Source organism: Xiphias gladius, chromosome 4 (genome assembly GCF_016859285.1).
Source record: "Xiphias gladius isolate SHS-SW01 ecotype Sanya breed wild chromosome 4, ASM1685928v1, whole genome shotgun sequence".
NCBI classification, from domain to species: Eukaryota; Metazoa; Chordata; class Actinopteri; order Istiophoriformes; family Xiphiidae; genus Xiphias; species Xiphias gladius.
In genome coordinates this window covers 5,781,442-5,802,238 of record NC_053403.1, presented here as the reverse complement: position 1 = coordinate 5,802,238, position 20,797 = coordinate 5,781,442, and the positions used below count along the sequence as shown (strand labels likewise).

The window sequence follows — 20,797 nt, the reverse complement described above, 5'->3', positions numbered from 1 at the left end:
TGAAATGGGCACACACAGGTCACATCAATCACAGTGTGACAGCCATGTTGAAAGCTAACCTGATTCCTGCAGATTCCTTTGAGGACATCTGCATGCGTCCGTGCGTGTGTGCATGTGTGCGCACGTGCTGTGTGCGCGTGTGCGCTAACATGTTACTGCTCAGAAATGGAATATTTTTCTGCTCTGCATGTGCGCCGGTCCCATCCAACAACTATAGTTCATAGAGACACACACACACACACACCCATTGTACAGCTTTGACCCTGGGGCTTTGTGTACGTGTACGTATGTGTGTGTGTGTGTGTGTGTGTGTGTGTGTGTGTGTGTGTAAGGGTGAGCAAAAACGTGGATAGACTGAGGAAGAGAGAAAAATGATAGTAAGATGTCAGCCAGATACTGTGAATGATTTCTTACTCAAACTTGACAAATTTCCTCTTATTGCATAGCCACTCATGGAGTCCTCTGTGTGTGTACTTGTGTGTTTATGTGTGTATTTTCTCTTTTTTTCTCCCAGGAAAGGGGGAGGACTGAGTGAGTGAATGATCGTCCGGCCGACCGACCAGCGGACAGATTGAATGAAGCTGCACCTGGTGCTTCTGAGGGCCTTTCCCATGTTTTGATTTGTTCCATTTTTTACTTTCCAAACTTGGTTTCACCGAGCCGCACCTTGCCATGCCGTCCAACACTCCTGCTGCCGCTGAGCCGCCCCAGACGCCAGAGAACGACACCTCCAATGATGTGGTGAGAAAGGAATTATTCCTTTTATACTGTATTTATTTATTTGCAAAAGCTCAAATGATTTCAGTCAGTTCCATTGTTGATTATACTCATAGCACCATTTCTGTATTGCTACTATAAAACTGCCATAATCATGACCATAATACATCTTACCAGCAGTGGTAAAAAACGTCTTCCAATTGAGTGAAACCAGTAGTACCACAAAAAATATCTTAAACATGAAAGTCCCGCAATCAAAATTTTATAGTAGTATATAAGATTTAATATACATGTATGGAGTCAGGAGTGTACCCAAGCAAAGCTCTCTTCGCATTAAAGTTTTTAGAAATCGGGAACCATAAACGTTAAAGCCGGAGATGAATGGATGTATGTCAGGGCAGGAAATTATATAACGATAATAATTATAATTAAACTTTATTTATATAACACATTTTGCACAGAAAGATGCAATACAGTGTGTTTCAAAGATGGATAAAATCACACAAAAAGACAGATGCAAGAAACAGGAACATTAAGAACATAGAAGAAAGGATTTTTAAAATGGAGAAATCAAAAAGATTTTAAAACAAATGAAATTAATTTTCAAAAAGTGAAAGAAAAACAATTAATACTGTAGGTGAGGTAAAATATAGTGTATAGGTGTATTTAAGAACATATATCAACTGTATGTATTGTATCTGTACATTTCTAGATGTGAAAGTGTGTAGATTGTGAACACAAATTTCCAATCATTCTATCTAAAACATTTTTTTTCATCATTCTACTTTAAAATAACAACATTTAAGGAATAAAAAATAAGTACATAGACTAAATTGGCAAATCTCTTGATGTTTTTAATTTATTTTTAATTATTTTAACACAAATTTAATCGTTTCATTAACAAATCACATCACATTTTTTTTTTTAAATCGGAACCATAAACGTTAAAGCCGGAGATGAATGACTTGTATGTCAGGGCAGGAAATTATATTACGATAATAATTATAATTAAACTTTATTTATATAACACATTTTGCACAGAAAGATGCAATACAGTGTGTTTCAAAGATGGATAAAATCACACAAAAAGACAGATGCAAGAAACAGGAACATTAAGAACATAGAAGAAAGGATTTTTAAAATGGAGAAATCAAAAAGATTTTAAAACAAATGAAATTAATTTTCAAAAAGTGAAAGAAAAACAATTAATACTGTAGGTGGGGTTAAAATATAGTGTATAGGTGTATTTAAGACCATATATCAACTGTATGTAATGTATCTGTACATTTCTAGAGGTGAAAGTGTGTAGATTGTGAACACAAATTTCCAATCATTCTATCTAAAACATTTTTTTTCATCATTCTACTTTAAAATAACAACATTTAAGGAATAAAAAATAAGTACATAGACTAAATTGGCAAATCTCTTGATGTTTTTAATTTATTTTTAATTATTTTAACACAAATTTAATCGTTTCATTAACAAATCACATCACATTTTTTTTTTTAAATGAGAGATTGTAATTAAACACTGAAAAAGGTTTAGTTGTTCGAGTGGCACTCTCCAGTCTCCATAAAAATGCATCAAAAGTACTCGTTTTGCTGACCGGTCCCTTTAAGAGTGTTAAATTACTGATGCATTAATGTATAAGCAGTATTTAAGTGTTCCACAATCACGCTGAAATGTAAATACTCAAGTGTAAAGAGCTACTGCTTCAAAATTTAAGTGCAGCACTTATACACCCCAAATAAATACGCCCGGTTTTCCACCTGCAACTCTTACCACCAGCGCTTCTATCACTCCTACTGTTTCTAAAATGGATTCTGTCAATATTATTTTTGCCGCTTCATCTATCATACATATTGAAATACTAATACTGTTATTTTTGCAGCCACGGATATTATGCAGTAATTACAGTCGTCAGATAAATGTTTACATATGACATTCAATATTTCCCTCTGTAAATGGTGTCATAAGTAGAGAGGGAAATTACCTATAAAATGGAAAATACTTAAATGAAGTGCTAGTGTTGTTTGTATTTTAAGTGCAGCACTCAAATATATACACCTAGTTCTCCACCTACAACCCTGTACCATTACCGTCATCCTTGCTGCTTCTATTATTACACATACTGAAATACTTCTACTGTTATTTTTTGCAGCCGCAGATATTATTACAACCGCCGCCTCTTTTACTATAGCTATCATTACACCTACTACTTTGGCTTCTGTGTATGCAGTTGAGAGCTTTTTTTAGCCAACACACACAGAAAAATCTGGCAAGTCATACCATGTGTGTGTGTGTGTGTGTGTGTGTGTGTGTTTCCTAATAATTAAACTTACAGATATTTATTTACATTCACGACAGGCCTTTCTGCTCGTGATGAGGTGACATGAGTGCAGGGTTTGGAGTTTTAAACAGTCTCTTTTTTTTTTCTTTTCTTTTTTCTTTTTTTTTTGTTTTTTACGCAAATGAGCACGCACCAACAAACACAGGCATTATCACACAGTCAGACATACACGAAGTGAAAAATGGCTCCTTTCATTTGCGCCCCCAGAGCCCGAGGGCAGCCCTCGTAAATCTGTGAGAAGTTTGAAGTTCATTCTATAGTCCTGCCTTATAAAGAGCCGTCTTACTCACTCGCTTCCACATTCACACAGTGGCAGGGAGCCAACAAATACAAAGTTTCCCTTATTGAGTTTGTTGTGCTTTTTAACTTCCTGAGACTTAACTCTCTCTGCGTTTCTCAAAGAGTTAAGAAAAAGCCCAGGGAGAAATCAGAGTGTGTCACAGTGGTTGGGAAGCCATGGCAAGTTACTGGAGGAGAATAGAGATGTGGGAGGTTTGACTGATTCAGTATATGTTGCAAACTACAAAGGCAGTTTGAGGACGACATCCTGATCATGTGGACAGTGCTGTTTTATCCCCATCCCCAAAGCTTGAAGGCCACAGCATGCTTTAAATGACAGTAGCTCTTATGTGGTGTCGGAGGGGGCTAGCGGTTCTGAGTGGCAACACTTCAAGGCAGGCGAAAAAAACAAAAACCTCTTTCTAGTTGCATCATGCTGACTTCCTGATCTCTCCCCCAGAATTAGTATTGTTGACACAGTCATTCGTACAGACAGGGATAATGGCGCGCAGCTCTAGACAGTCTCTCTGTTAAGGTATACCGTGTGTAGTGTTGCATACTTAACATGTATTTAAACCTCTATATCAAATCCTGCCCTGCTTTGTCGCCTCCGCGTACCTCGCCACTCGCTGCATTAAAAAATGGGCAAGACGGTGACATTGTGTGGTTAAGGAAGTTAGAGAAGTAGTCGGATCTAGCACCCCGCTCCTGATGTTGGAAAGAGGGTTTCACGTGTTTATTTTTCTCCAGAACAAAGTCAGGAAAAAAGGCGGCACTCTACTGAAAACACTAAAAAACAGCAAAAAAGAATCGCCTCATGTCATGACCCTTTGGGGGAATTTATTTGCCATCAACAGGCTGACAAATACGCTGACACGTTTGGGCGTAAAACCTTCCGTTACACCGGAGAGGGGGTTCTCTCTACATTTGGTTGTGGGTGTTGTTTTTCCCCCCCCCAAAAAAACAACACCCACAACCACTAGTTTTGCATCGATAACAGTGTTCAAAAACAGTTAAAGGCCCAGTTAGGAGCTGGTAGTTTGAAAAAAAACAATTCAGCGCTGTAGAAATAAATGTACGATACATTACGGGGACGTTTTAAAGCGGAATGAGTGACAACGTGGGCCCATTGCATGTAATTGATCTACCCGGAGCATTTCTCTTTGAGACAGAAGTTTTGGGAGGTCTCCACCACTAAGCAGTGACAACTGTTCTAGGCCAGCAAACCATAAAGAGGAAGGCGGGCCATGATTCGCTTACATATATCATTTGGCCACAGCATAATCTGGTCCTGATTGCAGTTTTGTGTTCAGAAATTTGCTGTTTTTGTGTTTCTTTTCGTTTGGCCGAGGCAGATTTTCGAACAAGGTCAGCCAAACCTACAAACATTGGTGGAGTCACAGTTGATAAACTGTCTCTGGTTAAAAAAAAAAAAAAGGTTTCATGTCTTCACAGGCCATAAGACAAGCCCTTTGCTTTAACCATGTGTGGCCTCAATGCCTTAGTTGCCAACTGCCTATGTATACATCACTTTGAAGATGCTCGGGGGATCAGCAAAAGCAACCCGCAGCATTCTGAGCACGTGCATGGTGTTATTTAGTCAATCTCTAAAACCCAAAAAAAAGTGTAGACGACGCCATATTGTTGACCAAAGGTGATTCAACATAGCTAACAACAGTATTAATAACAATAACTACGGGCGAATGGTGCTTAGGATCGGTCAGCAGATCCGTAATTTGTAAATGTCGGTGTGTAAGTGGGTGTAAATTGGTAAATATTGATTATTTCAACAATACCATTGCGTGAAATTGACATCTGCTGTAATACAGATGTGTTTAAATGTAAGTGTGTATGGGGGCTGAATCTAGATAAAAGAGTCCCGCGTTTGCTCCGCTGACAGCCTTTCAACCAATGATTTTTGGCGAGTGGTAGATTCAAAGTGAAATGCGGAGAGAAGGCAGAAGAGCAGGGAGATAGAGGCAGACGAGCACCAGCAAGAAAAGGGGAGAGAGGCATGGAGAGTAGGACGAAGGGATGGGGAAGAAAGAAAGAGGACAAGCTGTCTGCTGCTGATGGGATCCTCCTCTGCCTGCCCGGTTTGCAGTCTGGTTGCTTAGCAACTGCAGCAGCCTAAAATAACCTGCCGGGAGACAGAAATAGACCAAAGATATACGGACGGTTTGGCTAGTGTGTGTCTGTTTGTGTGTGTTGACATATTCTGGAAAGGATTTGGTCGAGTGGTTTTCTAGCTCTGTTGGTTTATATTTGACTTAGTTGTACTATTTTTATTTTATTCATTTTTTTGTACTCGCTGCACTTACAGCACGTGATGGAGTACAGTTGTGTTGTTAAAATGCGTGTGTTTCTGTAATCGTCTGTCGTGACACAGGCATATGGACGGCACACCAGGCCCAACAGGCACGGGGCCATTACCCGTTCTAGCTGGTTGCTATGCTGATCGTCAGGGAAGTGACATCAGAATGTTTAGTCAGCACGGCGGCCCCCTCAGAGACAGTTGCTAAGCAGTTTCTGCACCTCAACCACTCCACTATCACTGCAACAGAGAAAGGAGGAAATTAATGGAAGCACAAGCCTGACAGCAGGCAGCGCACAGTCAGGTAGCAACGCTTATAGCAGGGGAGAGAGTCGAGAAATAGAGCAGGTATCGTTATTATTAATATCAAACTCAGAGAGTACAGTGTGACACAAAAGTTGTTCAACAGTCGGCCCTGTTCAGCCGCACACAGCAAAAGAGCGCAGGAGAGTAGGCTACCTCAACAATGCAAGACACCGTAGTACGAATCTAAACTACAGCAGCGGCACTTACCGTCAGCAAAAAGAAGATGGCAATGAGAGGGTTGTAGTTGACGTAGAAGAAGCGCGAGCATTTGCTTTAACAGTGGCGGTCTGACATTAAGGGGTTACAGCCTGGCTTCAGAGCCCACACACAGAGCTGCCGAAGCCAAAGTGCAGCTGACGTGCACCTCCTCAAAAATGTAACCGTGCATTGGGGCTACGGCGGGTATGGGTATACTACATAGGCCACATAATCAAAACCTGCAACAGCCTTCAGTCTCTTGAGTAAATCCAGCTATATTGACTTTTAAATCATATTGTGATGGTGTGATCTGCTCATTTTGTCCTTCTACAAATTTCTCTTGTCCGGTTTAATGATTCTGATCAACTTATTAGTTACTGAAGTTTTTCTTTGACACAAGTGAGGGGTTCGGTCTCTCTGATGCCTCTCATTTGGTTCATTCCTGAATATATCACTTGCCACTGTTCAAGCTTTGAACGAGTTGGGCAAACCTCCCATTAAAAACAATTTTCCTTTCTGACTGTTGCATATAAGGCTGCTTGGTTAACTTCAGGGATACAAAAGTCTAATGTTTCTTCCTTCCTTGACATTTTCTTAATATCTGCCTGAAGCAGTGATGCACATAAAGAGTGCTCAAATATGAATAAAAAGGCCTCTAATAAAAATCACTGTGGCTGCCAAATTCCTGCCTCCTGGCTAAAACACTGAAATACTCTTAAAGTAATCTCGTACATGATGAAGCCACATTAAAGTTTTGATTGCTTAAGCAAAGATGAAACAGGTGTTGCCTATTTTATTTGGCCCTTTCATGTGTCCTCTAGGGCCTAATGAAAATGTTGCACAGACCTGAGACTCAGCAAGTCAAACTTTGCCCAGAGCCGTTGGGAAAATTGAAAGTGTGGACGGACCCTCAAATTATTGGGGATGGCATTGCATTTACCCAGAGATTACTACTGCGTGGGAGACAGCAGATTTACAGCTCTGGGAAAAAACCTTCACACCTAAGCTGATTGTGAATGAGTGGATATTTGGTTCCTTGTAAATAATAGTGAATCACACCACTCAGGCTTCTCCTCCCTTCAAGCCATTTTCTCTGCAGTACATTGGCCCCTTTTTGCGTGCATTATTTATTTATTATTATGTCATTAAAGCAATAAAAACACCCTCCGCCATCAGGTAAGGAGTCAGAGTTGGGATAGGATCGATGATTTGCGAGTCAGCAGTAAGTCCCAGCTGAAGTCCAAAGCCTCAGCCTTAAGGTTTTGAGTCCTAAAAAAAGTCACCATGCGCTTTGTACCAGATTTAATCCCATTTCTCTGTTTAAGAAGACTTACAGTTTGTTGCGTCAGAGAAAAAGTCCAATCTGCGTTTCCCTGGCTTCAGGAAAACTTTATAACATTTAAAAGCATAGTGATCCGGCGCTTTTTTTGTCAATCCCGTGACACAATTACAGTTATTTGTAATTTCAGAGCTGAATGTCTTGCATGTTGCCATCTATTTATCTCAGCAGAGTTTCTGCATCTAAAATTTGGAAAATCTGAGGAATCCATCTTTTGCCTGTCTGGTGGTCCCAATGTCAGACTTTCCCTCCAGAACAACCAACATGACTGGCTGCTGTCAGATTGCTTCAGAGTGTATCTGTTGTCGGGAAAATGAACGAAATTTGCTGAACACTTTTTTTTTTTTTTTTTTTTTCAAATGTTTGGTCCCGGAAAGGACATCAAATCACCCCAAGTCATAAGGCTGAAGTTCGCGTGAAGTCAGGAGTCATTGGTGCCTAGGTAGAAGTTTTGAAGTAGGCCTGTGAACCAGTGAGCTGCCAAAGACACTGACCTTGAGAACCCTGCAAAAAGTGCCCCATAGTTTGACATGATAAAACAAATTAAAAGTATAGACAGAAAGAAATGTTGGCAAATGTCATCGCGGCTCATACTGTAATCTCATCAGGCAATGCCTCCGGTTAGAAGCCTCTCAAAGGTGGTTTTTAACATTGATTCTGACCCAGCACACTCACTATCTTGTTAAAACACATGTGCAGCAAGCTATTTTTATATCATACATCACTGTAAAATTACACCACTGCCATTCTACAACTCTGCTGTACCGCACCACTTGGTCTCTTCCGTGAGCTGAGCAAAGGAAGCTGCTTTAAAAACTGCTGAGATGAATTAGTTTGGGTTCAAAGCTCGACATAAGGCATCAATATAAGGAAATGCAAAAAAAAGTATTATGTTATCAAGGTTTAGACAGATTTCTGAAAGACCTCAAATGAACTAAGTCTAACGTCTTAAATAAAAGTTCTCTTTTCTTTCATACTTTGCCCATTTATAGTTTGAGAACTGCTTTGTTCAATCAGAACTTGGCTTGGTTTTGAGAATTTGTTTTTAAAGTAGTTTGTTTTATAATTGGTCTTCAATTTCAGCTTAATTTCTTCCAGTAAAAATGTCATAAAAAAGTGTGAAATTTGGCTGCAGGTACCCTGCTCATTGGGAACTAACGACAATATGCTGCTACGCTTTATTCACTTTATCCTGTTTTCTCATCCGTACCCCCAGAGTGTTCCCTAACCACATCACCTTGGATCATTGTTGCTTTAATGCGGGCTCACTGCTGACATCAATTATAACCTCGTACAGTCATTTGATTGGCTCAGTGTTTTGATGTGGTTTCTATAATTGGTCAGAGTGAAGATGGAGCAGACCAGGACAGTCCAGAGGAGGGGACGCCAGCGAGCCCCCGCAACAAGCGCAGAGTGGGCCGTCCTGGCAGGAAACGCAAACAGCTGCTTCCTGTGAGTACTGCAGTTATAGCCTGTTGTTGGGCCTCAGCTTTAAACCGTAGCAGAGTGATTGATAGATCTGTTCACCTGTACAAAATTGTTTCCAGGAGCACTTTAATTCACATTCGTGCAGAGTGTCAATCACAGTCAGCTCAGTTTTTTTTTTTTTTTTTTCACAGAAATCTGAGGACACACTTACTGCATAAATTAAGTGTCACATTTGAGTTTGTTTGACAGATAATGTGGGTTTGTTTGCCTCCTCACAACAGCTTGTGTTGGTTTCTTTTCTTCTGCTTTTACGTCTTACTTTGAGACTCCTTTTTTTTAAATTTTTTTTTTATACCAGCACTGCCTAAAAACAGGGATCCCCTTGCAGTATGCACTGACTGGTTGCAGGGCTAAACTGTCAATGCATGCACTCTCCCTCAACATGCACCGTTAGCTTTATTTCCTCATCATTTTCAGCTTTGTCATCATTTTCACTTATCAGCATGGCTCCATCCCCTGCATATTCCACATACCTGCTGTTATCACTTTGCTTAAAGTCACAGTGAAATAGATGCATCAGTGATATGATGAATTTACGAGTTACACCACAAAATTTGGCCTGACATAATAACACGAGGAATTTAAATCAAATCCTTCGGATTTTTATTGGATCGTTTAAGAGCGGGTATGTCCTATCGAATACAGAGCCATAAGGCGCTGTAGGTGACTGTGGGCCTCAAACCACACCTTGGTTCAGGAGGAGGAGGGGAAAATGAATAAACTGGACCACAACCACAATCTCTGAAAATGTAAACAGGTTTTTTGACATGTAAACACACACGTCCTTTTCAACGGGGTTTCAAAGACGGAGGAGCCGTTGGTTCTGGAAGTGTTTTTGCCCATTCTGTATTTATGATATCCTCAGCGTCCCTACTCATATAAACATGGGACTCTACCAGAAGAGGCAACGATCATATAGCTTTATGTTAACGGACAGCTGAAAATGCTGCAGTGCCTTGGCAGAATGCTTGTAAGCACTTCAGAGCCTGTTAGATCCTGACTGATCTTGTTGGCATGTCGGGAGACTTAAATAATCTGTTAGGTTAAAAAAAGTGTGCCACATGCGTAAAATGTGCACAACTCTCTGAATTTGGTGACGTACTTATCAATCCTCCTATTGTGTGAAGACTGCAGGTATTTAATCCGCTGAACGTAAAGAAGCCTAAGTTCTAGAAGATGGTAGATCTAGTAAGTAGTTGAGGGTAATGCCGTCGCCAAAGAGAACATCAGTATCGATGTTTTCTGCGAAGCTCCAGATTACATCCAGTGACATGAACGACGGTATTGATAAGACTCAGCTCGGCCTAAATAACATTAGAACTACAAATTTTATCACAAAAATACTACAGTACCCATGAGCCATGGCCGCCATTGCCATGGAGATGAAGCAGTCCGAGACATAGTGAATTCAGAGAGATTTGTCGTTGCGGTTGTGAACAAAACACAGCATCACAGTTGCTGAATTCATCCAAAGTTGACCAAGATTGAAAAATCAGTTTTCTAAACTACGTCGTCTTTAGCTTTCTCCTGCCATTAGTGGCTCACGTAACAGAACTTTAAGCTCTGTGATTGGAAGTTTCTTGCCGAAAAGCACCTTGGGAGCCGTATTTAAAAGTTACCTCTAAATTTTCATTTACACAAGCTCGTGACTTCAACTTTTTTAATCAAAGAACCAGATAATTTCTAACACAGTTGTTAATATTTTTGACTGACGATTCAGCCGGGAGATTTTCATTCCCATCAGGGATGTAGAACTACTCCAACTTCGCAACTCCTTGTGTTTAATTGTAAAAGTGTCTGTTGTCATGTTAGGTTGTTAATCGGTTAAGCGTCAATTGTGTAAAATTTGCACATATTTTCCAGTTCCGCTGAAGGTTTTTCTAACTTTTAGTCGGGGGCTGAGTACTTTTCACAAGGTGACAGTTTTACTTGCTGTATTTCCCGTGTGTTAGCTCGCCTGGGGGTTTGAACTGGTAACCTTCCAGTTACCCTCAGGCCAGCAGTAATAATCCTTGCTGCATTATTACTGTAATGACATAGCACAGCATTTTTCTCCATTCTGAGTGACTTTAGGCCTTTGGCAGCTCCTCTCCTCCATATTCCTCCCTTCATTCATCCTCTTATCGCTCACTGTGTGTGTGTGTGTGTGTGTGTGTCTGTGTGTGTGTGTGTCTGTGTCCCTTTGTGTGACTGAACTCTGTGGCAGAACCAGTAAGTCAATATAGCTGATCAAACAACCCCTGTGTGCGTGTTTGTGTGTGTGTGTGTGTGTGTGTGTGTGTGTGTGTGTGTGTGTGTGTGGTTGTGTGTGTGTGTGTATGTGTATGCGTATGGCGTGTACATTCATGTGTGCAGGAGAGCAGGTCTGATCATGCTTTGATGTCTGGGCTCCGACAAGGTGGGCAGGATAAATATGTCCTGTCGCACACACACATAGACACGCACGTGCGCGCGCAAGTGCACGTGTAACACAATTGCGTGCGCGTGCGCCACACACACACACACACACACACACACACACACACACACACACTCACACATAAGACATACAGGGCTGCAGATAAAACAGATGCGTATGACAAAAGGTCTGCGTGTTTGTAAGTGATGTTTGTACTTAGCTATTAGTAGCAGCTGTTGTAACATTATCAACCATAGTGCTCCAGTAGTAGAAGTAGTAGAAGTACTAGTAGCAAAAGTTAAAAAAAAGTAGTATTAGTAGAAGTAGCAAAGTACTGGTAATGGTAGCAGTAGTAATGTTAGTAGAAGCAGTAGTAGTAATAGGAGAAGAAGTTTTAAAGCAGTGATAATGATAATAGTAGTAGTAGTGGTAGCAGTTGTAGTAGCACATGTTGTTGTAGCGGTCGTAGTTGTAGTTGCAGTAGTGGTAGTACCACAGTATAATAGTAGTAGTAATGTAATAGTAGTTGCAGCAGTATGCAGAGTAGTAGTATTAGTTGTAGGTGTAGCAGTAGTATGGCTAGTAGCATTATAGTAGTTGCAGTTTTTGTAACAATATTAGTAGTACAAGTAGGAGTTGTTGTTATAGTAGTAGCAGTAGTGCTATTATCAGTAGCGCTAGTAATCTAATAGTACTATTAGTACTTGTACCAGTTGTAGTGGTAATGAAATGGTGGCAGTATTAGTTGCTGTAGCAACTGTAGTGATGGTAGTATAGTGGTAATAATAGTATTAGCAGCGGTAGTAGTAGCAGGGTAGTCATACTAGTATAATAGCAGCAGCAATGTTAGTAGTAGTTGTTGCAGTAGTGTTAGTTTTTTTGGTGTAGTAGTTGTAGTTGTGGTAGTTGTGGCAGAAATAGCAGTAATAGTGATAGTGTATTAGACTGCATCCGTTTTAGCTACGTGTACCTAATAAACTGCCAACGGAGTAGTATAGTATTAGTAGTACTAGTAGCAGTAGTAAATGATGTCGTAATAGGAGAAGAAGTTGTAAAGTTTTGGTAATGGTGGTAGAAGAAATAGTAGTAGTACTTGTAGTAGTAACAGCAGCTGTAGAATATAACAGAAGTAGTAGTGGTGGTGGTTGTAATAGTGGCAATACTGGTAGTAGCATTACAGTATTAGTAGTACTAGTTGTAGCAGCGATAGTGATAATGTAATAGTAGTAGTAGTAGTAGTGGTAGTTGTGGTAATCGTAGCAGGAGTAGCTGTAGTAACTGTGGCATAAAAGTAGTTGTGGCTATAGTAGTAATAGTACGGTAAAACTACATACTACATGAGGTAAAGCATACTGTAATGATAGAATAGTTGCAGTACTATCAATACAGTAGGCAGTATTATCACATGTAGTTGTACACACAATACGTGTTCTTAAAACAGAGGCCTCTTGCCCAGTGAACAGTACAGTATGTTAACGATAAACTCTGTCTGTCTCTCTCTCACACACACACACACACACACACACACACACACACACACACACACACACACACGGTAGAGTGTATCCAGGAATAGAGCTATTGTGTGGAGCTCAGGGTGGAGCCGACAGTGACACTAACTATAGAGAGCAGAGAGGGAGGGAGCCTCCTCTGTCTCCTTCGCTTCTCTCCTTCACTCACTCGTTCGCATCTATCACAAGTACACACAAATACACACATATACGCTTGCCTGTACACACGTATTATTACAGTAATGATGATGGTTTCATGGATAATTAGATTAGCTACATTGTCCTTAACTATTTCAAGCCTCCATTTTTTTTTCTTTTTCCCTTCATGTTTTCATTGGCCTTTTTTTTTTTTTTTTTTTTCTGGCTGCTCTTTGGTTTTTCTTTGCTGCTCACTCACTCACGACTCTATAACTTAAGATAGGTGTCAGTATCTTTCCTCTTTCGTCCCTCCTTCCTCCCTTGTCTCTCTTTTTTTGCCACTGGCACCATGTGTGGAGCAGCTGGTGTTTTTTTTTTTTTTTTTTTTTTTTTTTTTTAAATACATGTGCGTGTTGCGCTTGTGGCTTCTGCTTTAACGCTTCAGAGTAGTTTAAAGTACAGTAGGACTAAAGCGATATATTGGCGCATTTCCCCACATTTACGCAATGCTTTTACATGAAAATCCCCTCACAGCCACAGTCAGTTGTTATTTCAGCTGGTATAAATAATGAGACTTTGCATGCACGCTAATTACTCGATCTTATCTGGACAAGGGTTAAACTATAATTATTGGAACTGTCAAGGTCTTAACTGACACTAAGCATGTCTTGGTAACCAGGATTTTGATTTGCTCTCTAGGCACATATGCAGCTTAGTCTGGTTTCTTTTGGTGTTTTCATTTTGTACCTAAACCACAGAGGTCACAGAGAGATTGTGGAAAAAATTGTGGTTGTGTTCGCAGTATGTGACAGAAAGTTTCATGATTTGCGGCCGGGGGATAAAAAATAAATCTCTTGGGCCAAAAGTGAAACAGATTTTGTATTACAACCAATGCTGCAAGTAACTGAGCTTTTGTCAAGGCCCTGTATTAGTTCATTTAAATGTTCTCTATCACACTCCCTAAATCATGTAGTAGTAGTACTAGTAGGAGTAAATGTAATAACAGTGGCAGTAAAAGTAGTAATATTTATAGTAGTAGTAGCAGCAGTAGAAATATTATAGTAACAGTAGTAACAGTGTTTTAATAGTACCATTAGTGGTGGAAGCAAAATAGTACTACAAGTAGTAGTTCTAGTACTGGTAGTGTAATAGTAGTTGTACTAGTAGCTGTAATGTTATTATAATGACAGAATTAGTAATAGCAGTTGTTGTATAATAGTAGTTATAGTACAAGTAATAGGAGTAGTAATACTAGCAACAGCAGTGGTAGTAATATAATAGTTATAGTCACAGCAGTAACTGCAGTAGTGTAATAGTTCTGATAGTAACAGCAATGGAAGTGGTAGTTTCCAAATAAAGTGCTAGTACAAGTTGTAGTAGTGGTAGTGGTAGTAGTGGTAACAGCAGCATTTGAAGTTGTAGCAGTAGTGATAGTAGTGATAATAGCATTTATAGCAGGAGAAAGGTAGCCAACATAGAATTGTAGTAATAGTAGTAATACTAGCAGCAGCAGTGGTAGAAGTAGTAGAAGCTGTAGTAGTAATAGCAAACTCACGTTGTTGAGGTAGTTGGATTACTGGAAACAACGTCAAGACTTTGATCGAATCGGTGCCTTAGTCTGGGTGTTTACAGTCATTTCATTTAACAGAGAAATCTACTTTAAAGGTCATTAAATAAGATTTGAAATGATGTGTTTTTTGGATAAAAAATATCTGCCAGATCTTTTTTTTTTAGTTTTTAACCTCTTCTGTGTCATCAAGAGAGTAGAGTGTGTGAGCTTAGAGTGTGTGACACTTAATTACTGTTTTAATTTAAGACAGTTGTGCTAGTAAGTAGTTGACAGCGCTGTTTGTACGGGGAACCATTATAGTGTGTTGCCTGCTACAGCTGAATAACTACAGTGATCAACATCATTTCCAATAAACGCAAATCAAACATTTCTTATTTATACTTATTCCTGAATTATATGTATGTTTTTATATTATATTATATATTTTTGTATTTATATTTTCATTTAATTAATGTACACCTTCATGGAGAGTCAACCAGCAATACTAAAATGCAGTATATGGTGTTTTTTTTTTTAAAAACAACAAAAAACCTATAGTTTTCGCCTAAATTTTCTTCTTTATTTAGTTCTGTTTCTCTCGCTATCGCCGAGGAATGAAAGTACACACAGGTGCCTGTTCATTCGGTACATGTAGCTAAAATATAGCAGAACACTACACGAATAAACAGGATGACAAACTGCGTCCTCCAAAATGATCACACAGTTGAATCAACACCTCCTGTAAAAAACGTTTCAACAAAAACCTGAACATCATAACCTCCATGAAGGCAGGATTTATTGCAGGGCTGTTGTATTAGACTGCATTAGTTCTAACTACGTGTACCTAACAAACTGCCAACTGAGTGTAAATATAGTTGAGTTGAGTGTATAAATGTGCTACATGTATCCCACTTCCATCTTTTACTCTTTGTAGATAATCGCACCTCTGTAGAGTACACAGGGAAATGGTAAAAAAAAAAAAAAAAGGATTATTAGAGATAGAAATCTTTAGGTTAGTGCTTAAGGAATTACCTTTTTTTACTTTTTGGGATGTTTCACCATTGTTAGATAAGGTTTCCAGGTTTGTCTTTATTTGCTTTTGAGAAATAGCTTTGTTAGATAGCTTAAAAGCTCAGTTGATCTACAAACTAGAGATAGCTCCTTTGGCCAACATCTCCACAGCAGCTATCTCTAGTAATAACAAGTGTTAGCTAGCTTGAGGATGAAGAGCCCCAATTAAAAAAGGATGTTATTTGTTTCCTGACTGACGCTGATGCAACACAGGACATAGCTAAAGCCGAGACATGTTCAGTTCGGACAGCTCTGCAAATCTTGTCCAAAACACGATCAGGACGAGATTCGCGGCGACTGTGGCGCTAACTATTCATAATAACTGAAATAAAGAAAGTGGCTGCTGTGTGAATATTTCTGCACGTATGTGTTACTTCCATCTGTCACACTGACATTGGAACGAGCTACAAGGCACTTTGGCGCATCTGGACACACTTTCTCAATGTGGTTGTGTTTGCTACAGTGTAAATAACAAAACATTAAGAAGCCTTTTCGGATGAGAGGCGAAACGTCTTTAAGAACTTCAAGCAAGTCCAGTTGCCTTAGCATAGCACTTACAGGATACCATGACCTAGATGACTGAGAATCTTCTCAGAAAAATAACAAAACAGTTTACACAAGTTACTTGACCTATACATCTGTAAATCAACTACCATGCAACTATTTGCTATATTGGGTTTGCTTATTTTATTATTTTTGGTGCACTATTGTTTTATTGTTTGCTACATCCTTTTCTCTGCTTAGCCTCCCCCCTGGTTATCATCAAAGTTTCATTCAAGCTAAAAAACCTAAAAAACCTGCCCTTTGTTTGACTGCTATATTGTTCACACAAATCAGGTTAGAGTCTGCGGGCTGTACAGTAAAGTCAGGTACTTTCCACACCGTCTGTCATTCTGATTGAATGATGAGATTAGAGGAAGTGCAGGTCAGCGAGATGTTGTTTGAAAGGGTGAAAGTTAGCAAAAAACCACCAGTGTACATACAGGAGGTGCCAACTTTAACCACTGTCTTACAGTTTGATGCACGGTGGGCTTGTTTGTGGCAAGTGTTTGGTCATACTTTGTGCAGTAAGTCATATTACCTCAGTACAACTTTAAAGCTGCATTAAGCAATAGTTTTGACAGTCACACCGAATCAAAAGTGTGACTTAACACTGTAGTCTGCAGCATGCAGCCACTTTCAAGTCAAATTCTGGTTAACTGACCAAAACGAAACCCAACCAATGCACCTGCTCTCACAAACAGGAAGTGCACAACCGGCTCACACAGGCCGATTCTGCACTTTTGTTTATCGCTAAATGGCGGAGAGGCGAAGTGGCTGAGGAACGTCGAACATATAGCAATCAAAAGACATCCAGATATTTTTTTCTCAAGAGTCTGTGGACCAAACCAGGGCTGAATTGAATTTACATTCGACATGTGGCCAAAAAGATGACTGCAAGTCCAGATTCCTCTGTCTCTGCTGAATGTGTAAGTAGTCAGTTGTTTGCATAAAAGATAGCTGTATAAGATGATATAGTATCAGAGTCTTTTTGCCTCCTAGTGGTTAAAAAAAATGCTTAATGCAGCTTTATTTCATTTCTGGGTTAAAACAATAAATGTTTAGGCCATGTGTTCTCATCAAGGGCACATGATGGTATTGCATGTGCACATGATAGGTGCTGGTGCACTCATTTTAATTTAATTTTAAAGAAACATATTACTTTCATCCGGGTTAATTCATGCCATGATTTTGATTGTTTTGTGCGAGCAGTTTTAAAATTCATGTAAGCTAATTTATTGCAGTAATTCAGTATCCTGAATTTATATTTTGATAAGCACATGATTTTTTACATAGCAAGTTTTACACTGATTTCAACCACTTGACTCAAGTGGTTGAATTTAGGTGATTGCTTTGATTTTAGGTTTAGTTTGAATGTGTTGTGTCTCGCACATTTCCTGCACTGTATGGTGTCTATGAAATGCTGTAAACAGAAATGTCTTTTTTGTCCTTCCGGTCAAGTCTGTTCACTTTCATTTTAGCAGATAGTTTCATATTTCTTTTGTCCCAATTTCAAATGAACATGTCACATAAGCAGCCTCTCTGCTGATGATTTAATTATAACATTTATAAATATTTACCAAGTTAAAGCACTTTTAATAAGAGCTGACACAGACTTATTAAATAATAATCTTCTTTTAGGGTAAAAACAAAACATTCTTTGGGTTAATGGATAAGTATTATATGCTGCTAGCTTTGTAATTTGACTCTGTATTGTCAAGATCAAGATCAAGATATACTTTATTGTCCCTTTGGGTCCCCATTAAAGTGCCAAAGTTCACAAAGAGCAGAGGTTCATACATTCAGTGAATTAACTTAAAACAGTCAAATGTAGAGGATTGAGCTAAAGGCCTCTGCTGTCACCTATATGCAGACTGGAGACATAAAAACAAGGGCTGCAACTAATGATTATTTTTGTTATCTATTAATCGACCAATTAATTTTTGGTTAATCTATTAACCGTTTTGCGTGTAATATGACGGTAAATAGTGAAAAATGCCTCCTGCAATTTCCCGCGGACAGAGTTGACATCTTCAGGTGTCTTATTTTGGGCGATCAGCAGCCCAAAATCCAAAGATATTCATTATATATTATTTTAGGACGGCAGCACACCATAATGCAAAATAGAAAAATTTTCGTCTGTAGGTGGGATGTTTTGGGCACTAAAAGCCTCTGGGCAACAAATAGCCACCCATAGACATATATCAAAATCTAATCTTCTGATTGAGTATCGAGTGTTAAAAGTGTGTGCTGGCGTACTTCAGTCTGTCCCGGGGCCCTCGTCGTCATCTTTTGCGTTCCTTGCCTTTTACGGGCCTTCTCAGCTGCTCATTACAGCCTTCAGCGTGGGCTTGTTAGCGCTAGCTGGCATTAGCGTAGCCTTTGAGCTTGACATTCACCCCTTCTCTCCACTTTTTAACCGCTCATCTATAAAATCTGTCAGCCTGTTAGCGACGCACAGACACAAAAACCCCGCTGGCCTTTTTTATAGCGGACACATGATCAGAGCTTAGCATCACGCATGCTGGGGAGCTAATGGATCTTTTGATTTTCACAGAGGTTATTTTACATAATATGTAATTTTAGGCTAATGTTATGAGGGGTTAGCATCATTTAACAAATGTGCTCATTAATCATTAGCACAGCTAACGGCATCAGTAGCACTCCCACGCTCATCCCCCTTTCATAAGTGTGTGTTTGTTAATGGGAGTTGGGGGTGTGTATAACACTGATCCTGTGCAGATATGCTCTGCTGGACATACCTGCTCTGTGTTGTACTAACAAGGGCAGACTTAATAGATATGTGCGTGCATAGCAGTAGCTCTTTGACTGTGTGTGTATGCACGAGTTTTATGTGTGTATAAGGCCTGTACCTGTGCGCGTGTCTGTGTGTGTATGGTTATTATGTTTGTGGAGTGCTTTGATGGGTCTAGACAAGGGCGAGCAGCAGTTTTCTCAGACCTAGTCTGTGCTCCATCTGTTTCCCAGGAGATGGCGACCCCTGACCCCTGCGCAAATGCCCCCCCAACCCCGCCTGAGGAGCCGGAGGCCTCCCCCTCCCCTCGCAAGAAGCGCGGGCGTCGGAAACTAGAGCAAACCGAGAGGAATAAGGGTATAGCTTTAATGCAAAGTCATATCGTTTCAAATAATATGGCTTTGTTCATATATACAGCAATTTGAATGGCTAATTTATCTACAGAAGCCTTTGATTGAATGATTTCCAGTTAACTTGCTATCGCTTTAGATGCTTGAAGGATACAAAATTTACAATCATGACAGTCATGATGTGTCTAGTTTATAAAAACTAGGTCTTCAAGAGCGCTTGTTGTCAGTTTACTTGAAATAATAATAGCCAAATAACTACCAGATTGAAGTGTTTAAGGGGATTTCGACTTTAAATATATATGCTGGGGCAAAGTGATGAAAACCATGACTTTACGTCCTCATTAAACCTCTTGTTAAATCTGTACAAATGGGCTATTTCCTGTAACTTTTCTTCTCCTGCAGACGAGCCAGATGACAGAAACTGCGACTCCCCCAGAGAGGTGAGAAAACCGTTTTTTTTTTTTTTTTTACTTCCAAAAATGAAGCTAACACTCTCATATAGTGGTACAAGCAGGTTTAAGAGTATAGTAAGTGTATAACAAGCTTTTTGTGTGTCTGTGTGTGTGCAGGGTGAGACTGGGAGGCTGCGGAGGAGGCCAGTCCCCAGAGTGACTTTCCAGGCTGGCGACCCGTACTACATCAGCAGGAGACAGAGAGAAGAATGGCTCAGCCGCTGGAAGATGGAGGTGGGAGAGAATCAGGTCTCTGTCTGTGTGAATTTATAGCAACAGTAACACGGAGGCTTGTATTTGTTTTTAAGAATCCAATAAGAATGACAAGGCCTCAAATACACACGAGAGTAAGACAGAGTAAACTAGGCTGGTTTGAAAAGGGTGACATGAACCTTTTATATAACGCTTTTGACAACCCTCTGGATCACTTTTTAATTATGGAATATCTTTGTCCTATATACTGAAAAAAAGTTATGTTGGCAGAGATATCTGCAGAGAGGATTTGTAAGCTTTTGAATTGGATCTATAAATGGGTGCTTTGTATTGTAAATTATCCAAAATACAGAAGAAATCAGCTGTGCTTTAGCACTGACTCGTCAAGTAAAGAGGGAAATCCCTTTGAGAAATTAAATCAACCTTGACAACAGAATTACGCTGTTCATTTTTCATTCTTTAATAAACTTAAAAACAAACAAACCAAAAAAAAAAAAAACAGCAATTGTTGCATTTGCAAAGTGCAAAGTTTACCCACCCTATTAAGTCAGTACTCACTAATCCCCTCTTTGCCAACTGTTAAGCACAGGGGTGGGAATATTCTGCTTCGGGGCTGTGTAGCAGCCAGTTGCACAGGAAAAGTTCCACAGATAGAGGGAAGAATTGTTTCTACTGCCTGTAAATCTGTGGCTAGATCTAAACAAGCTGCGTGTGCAGGACAGACTAAATATGTCCCAGAACATGAAGTGATCTTCAGTAAAAGTCGGGGAAAATTCATTAATCAGGAACAGGAAGACTCTTGGCTGCTAGAAAAAGTGTTTTGCAAGTT

General features: G+C 39.6%; 1 protein-coding gene across 5 annotated transcripts in view; it reads left to right on the top strand.

Annotated features, from left to right (window-relative positions):
- Window positions 1-20,797, top strand: part of LOC120788785 (DNA (cytosine-5)-methyltransferase 3A-like) — a 67,003-nt gene that overhangs the window by 6,801 nt on the left and 39,405 nt on the right. For 3 of the 5 annotated variants that reach the window (XM_040124899.1, XM_040124900.1, XM_040124901.1), the window contains exons 2-6: window positions 515-741; window positions 8,848-8,955; window positions 19,187-19,310; window positions 19,706-19,743; window positions 19,873-19,989. In XM_040124899.1, coding sequence (XP_039980833.1) covers window positions 673-741; window positions 8,848-8,955; window positions 19,187-19,310; window positions 19,706-19,743; window positions 19,873-19,989 — 456 coding nt within the window. In that variant the 5' untranslated portion in view covers window positions 515-672. Of the gene's footprint in view, window positions 1-514; window positions 742-8,847; window positions 8,956-16,965; window positions 17,128-19,186; window positions 19,311-19,705; window positions 19,744-19,872; window positions 19,990-20,797 lie in introns of those variants that run through there. The other 2 variants (XM_040124902.1, XM_040124903.1) reach the window with 2 other exon arrangements.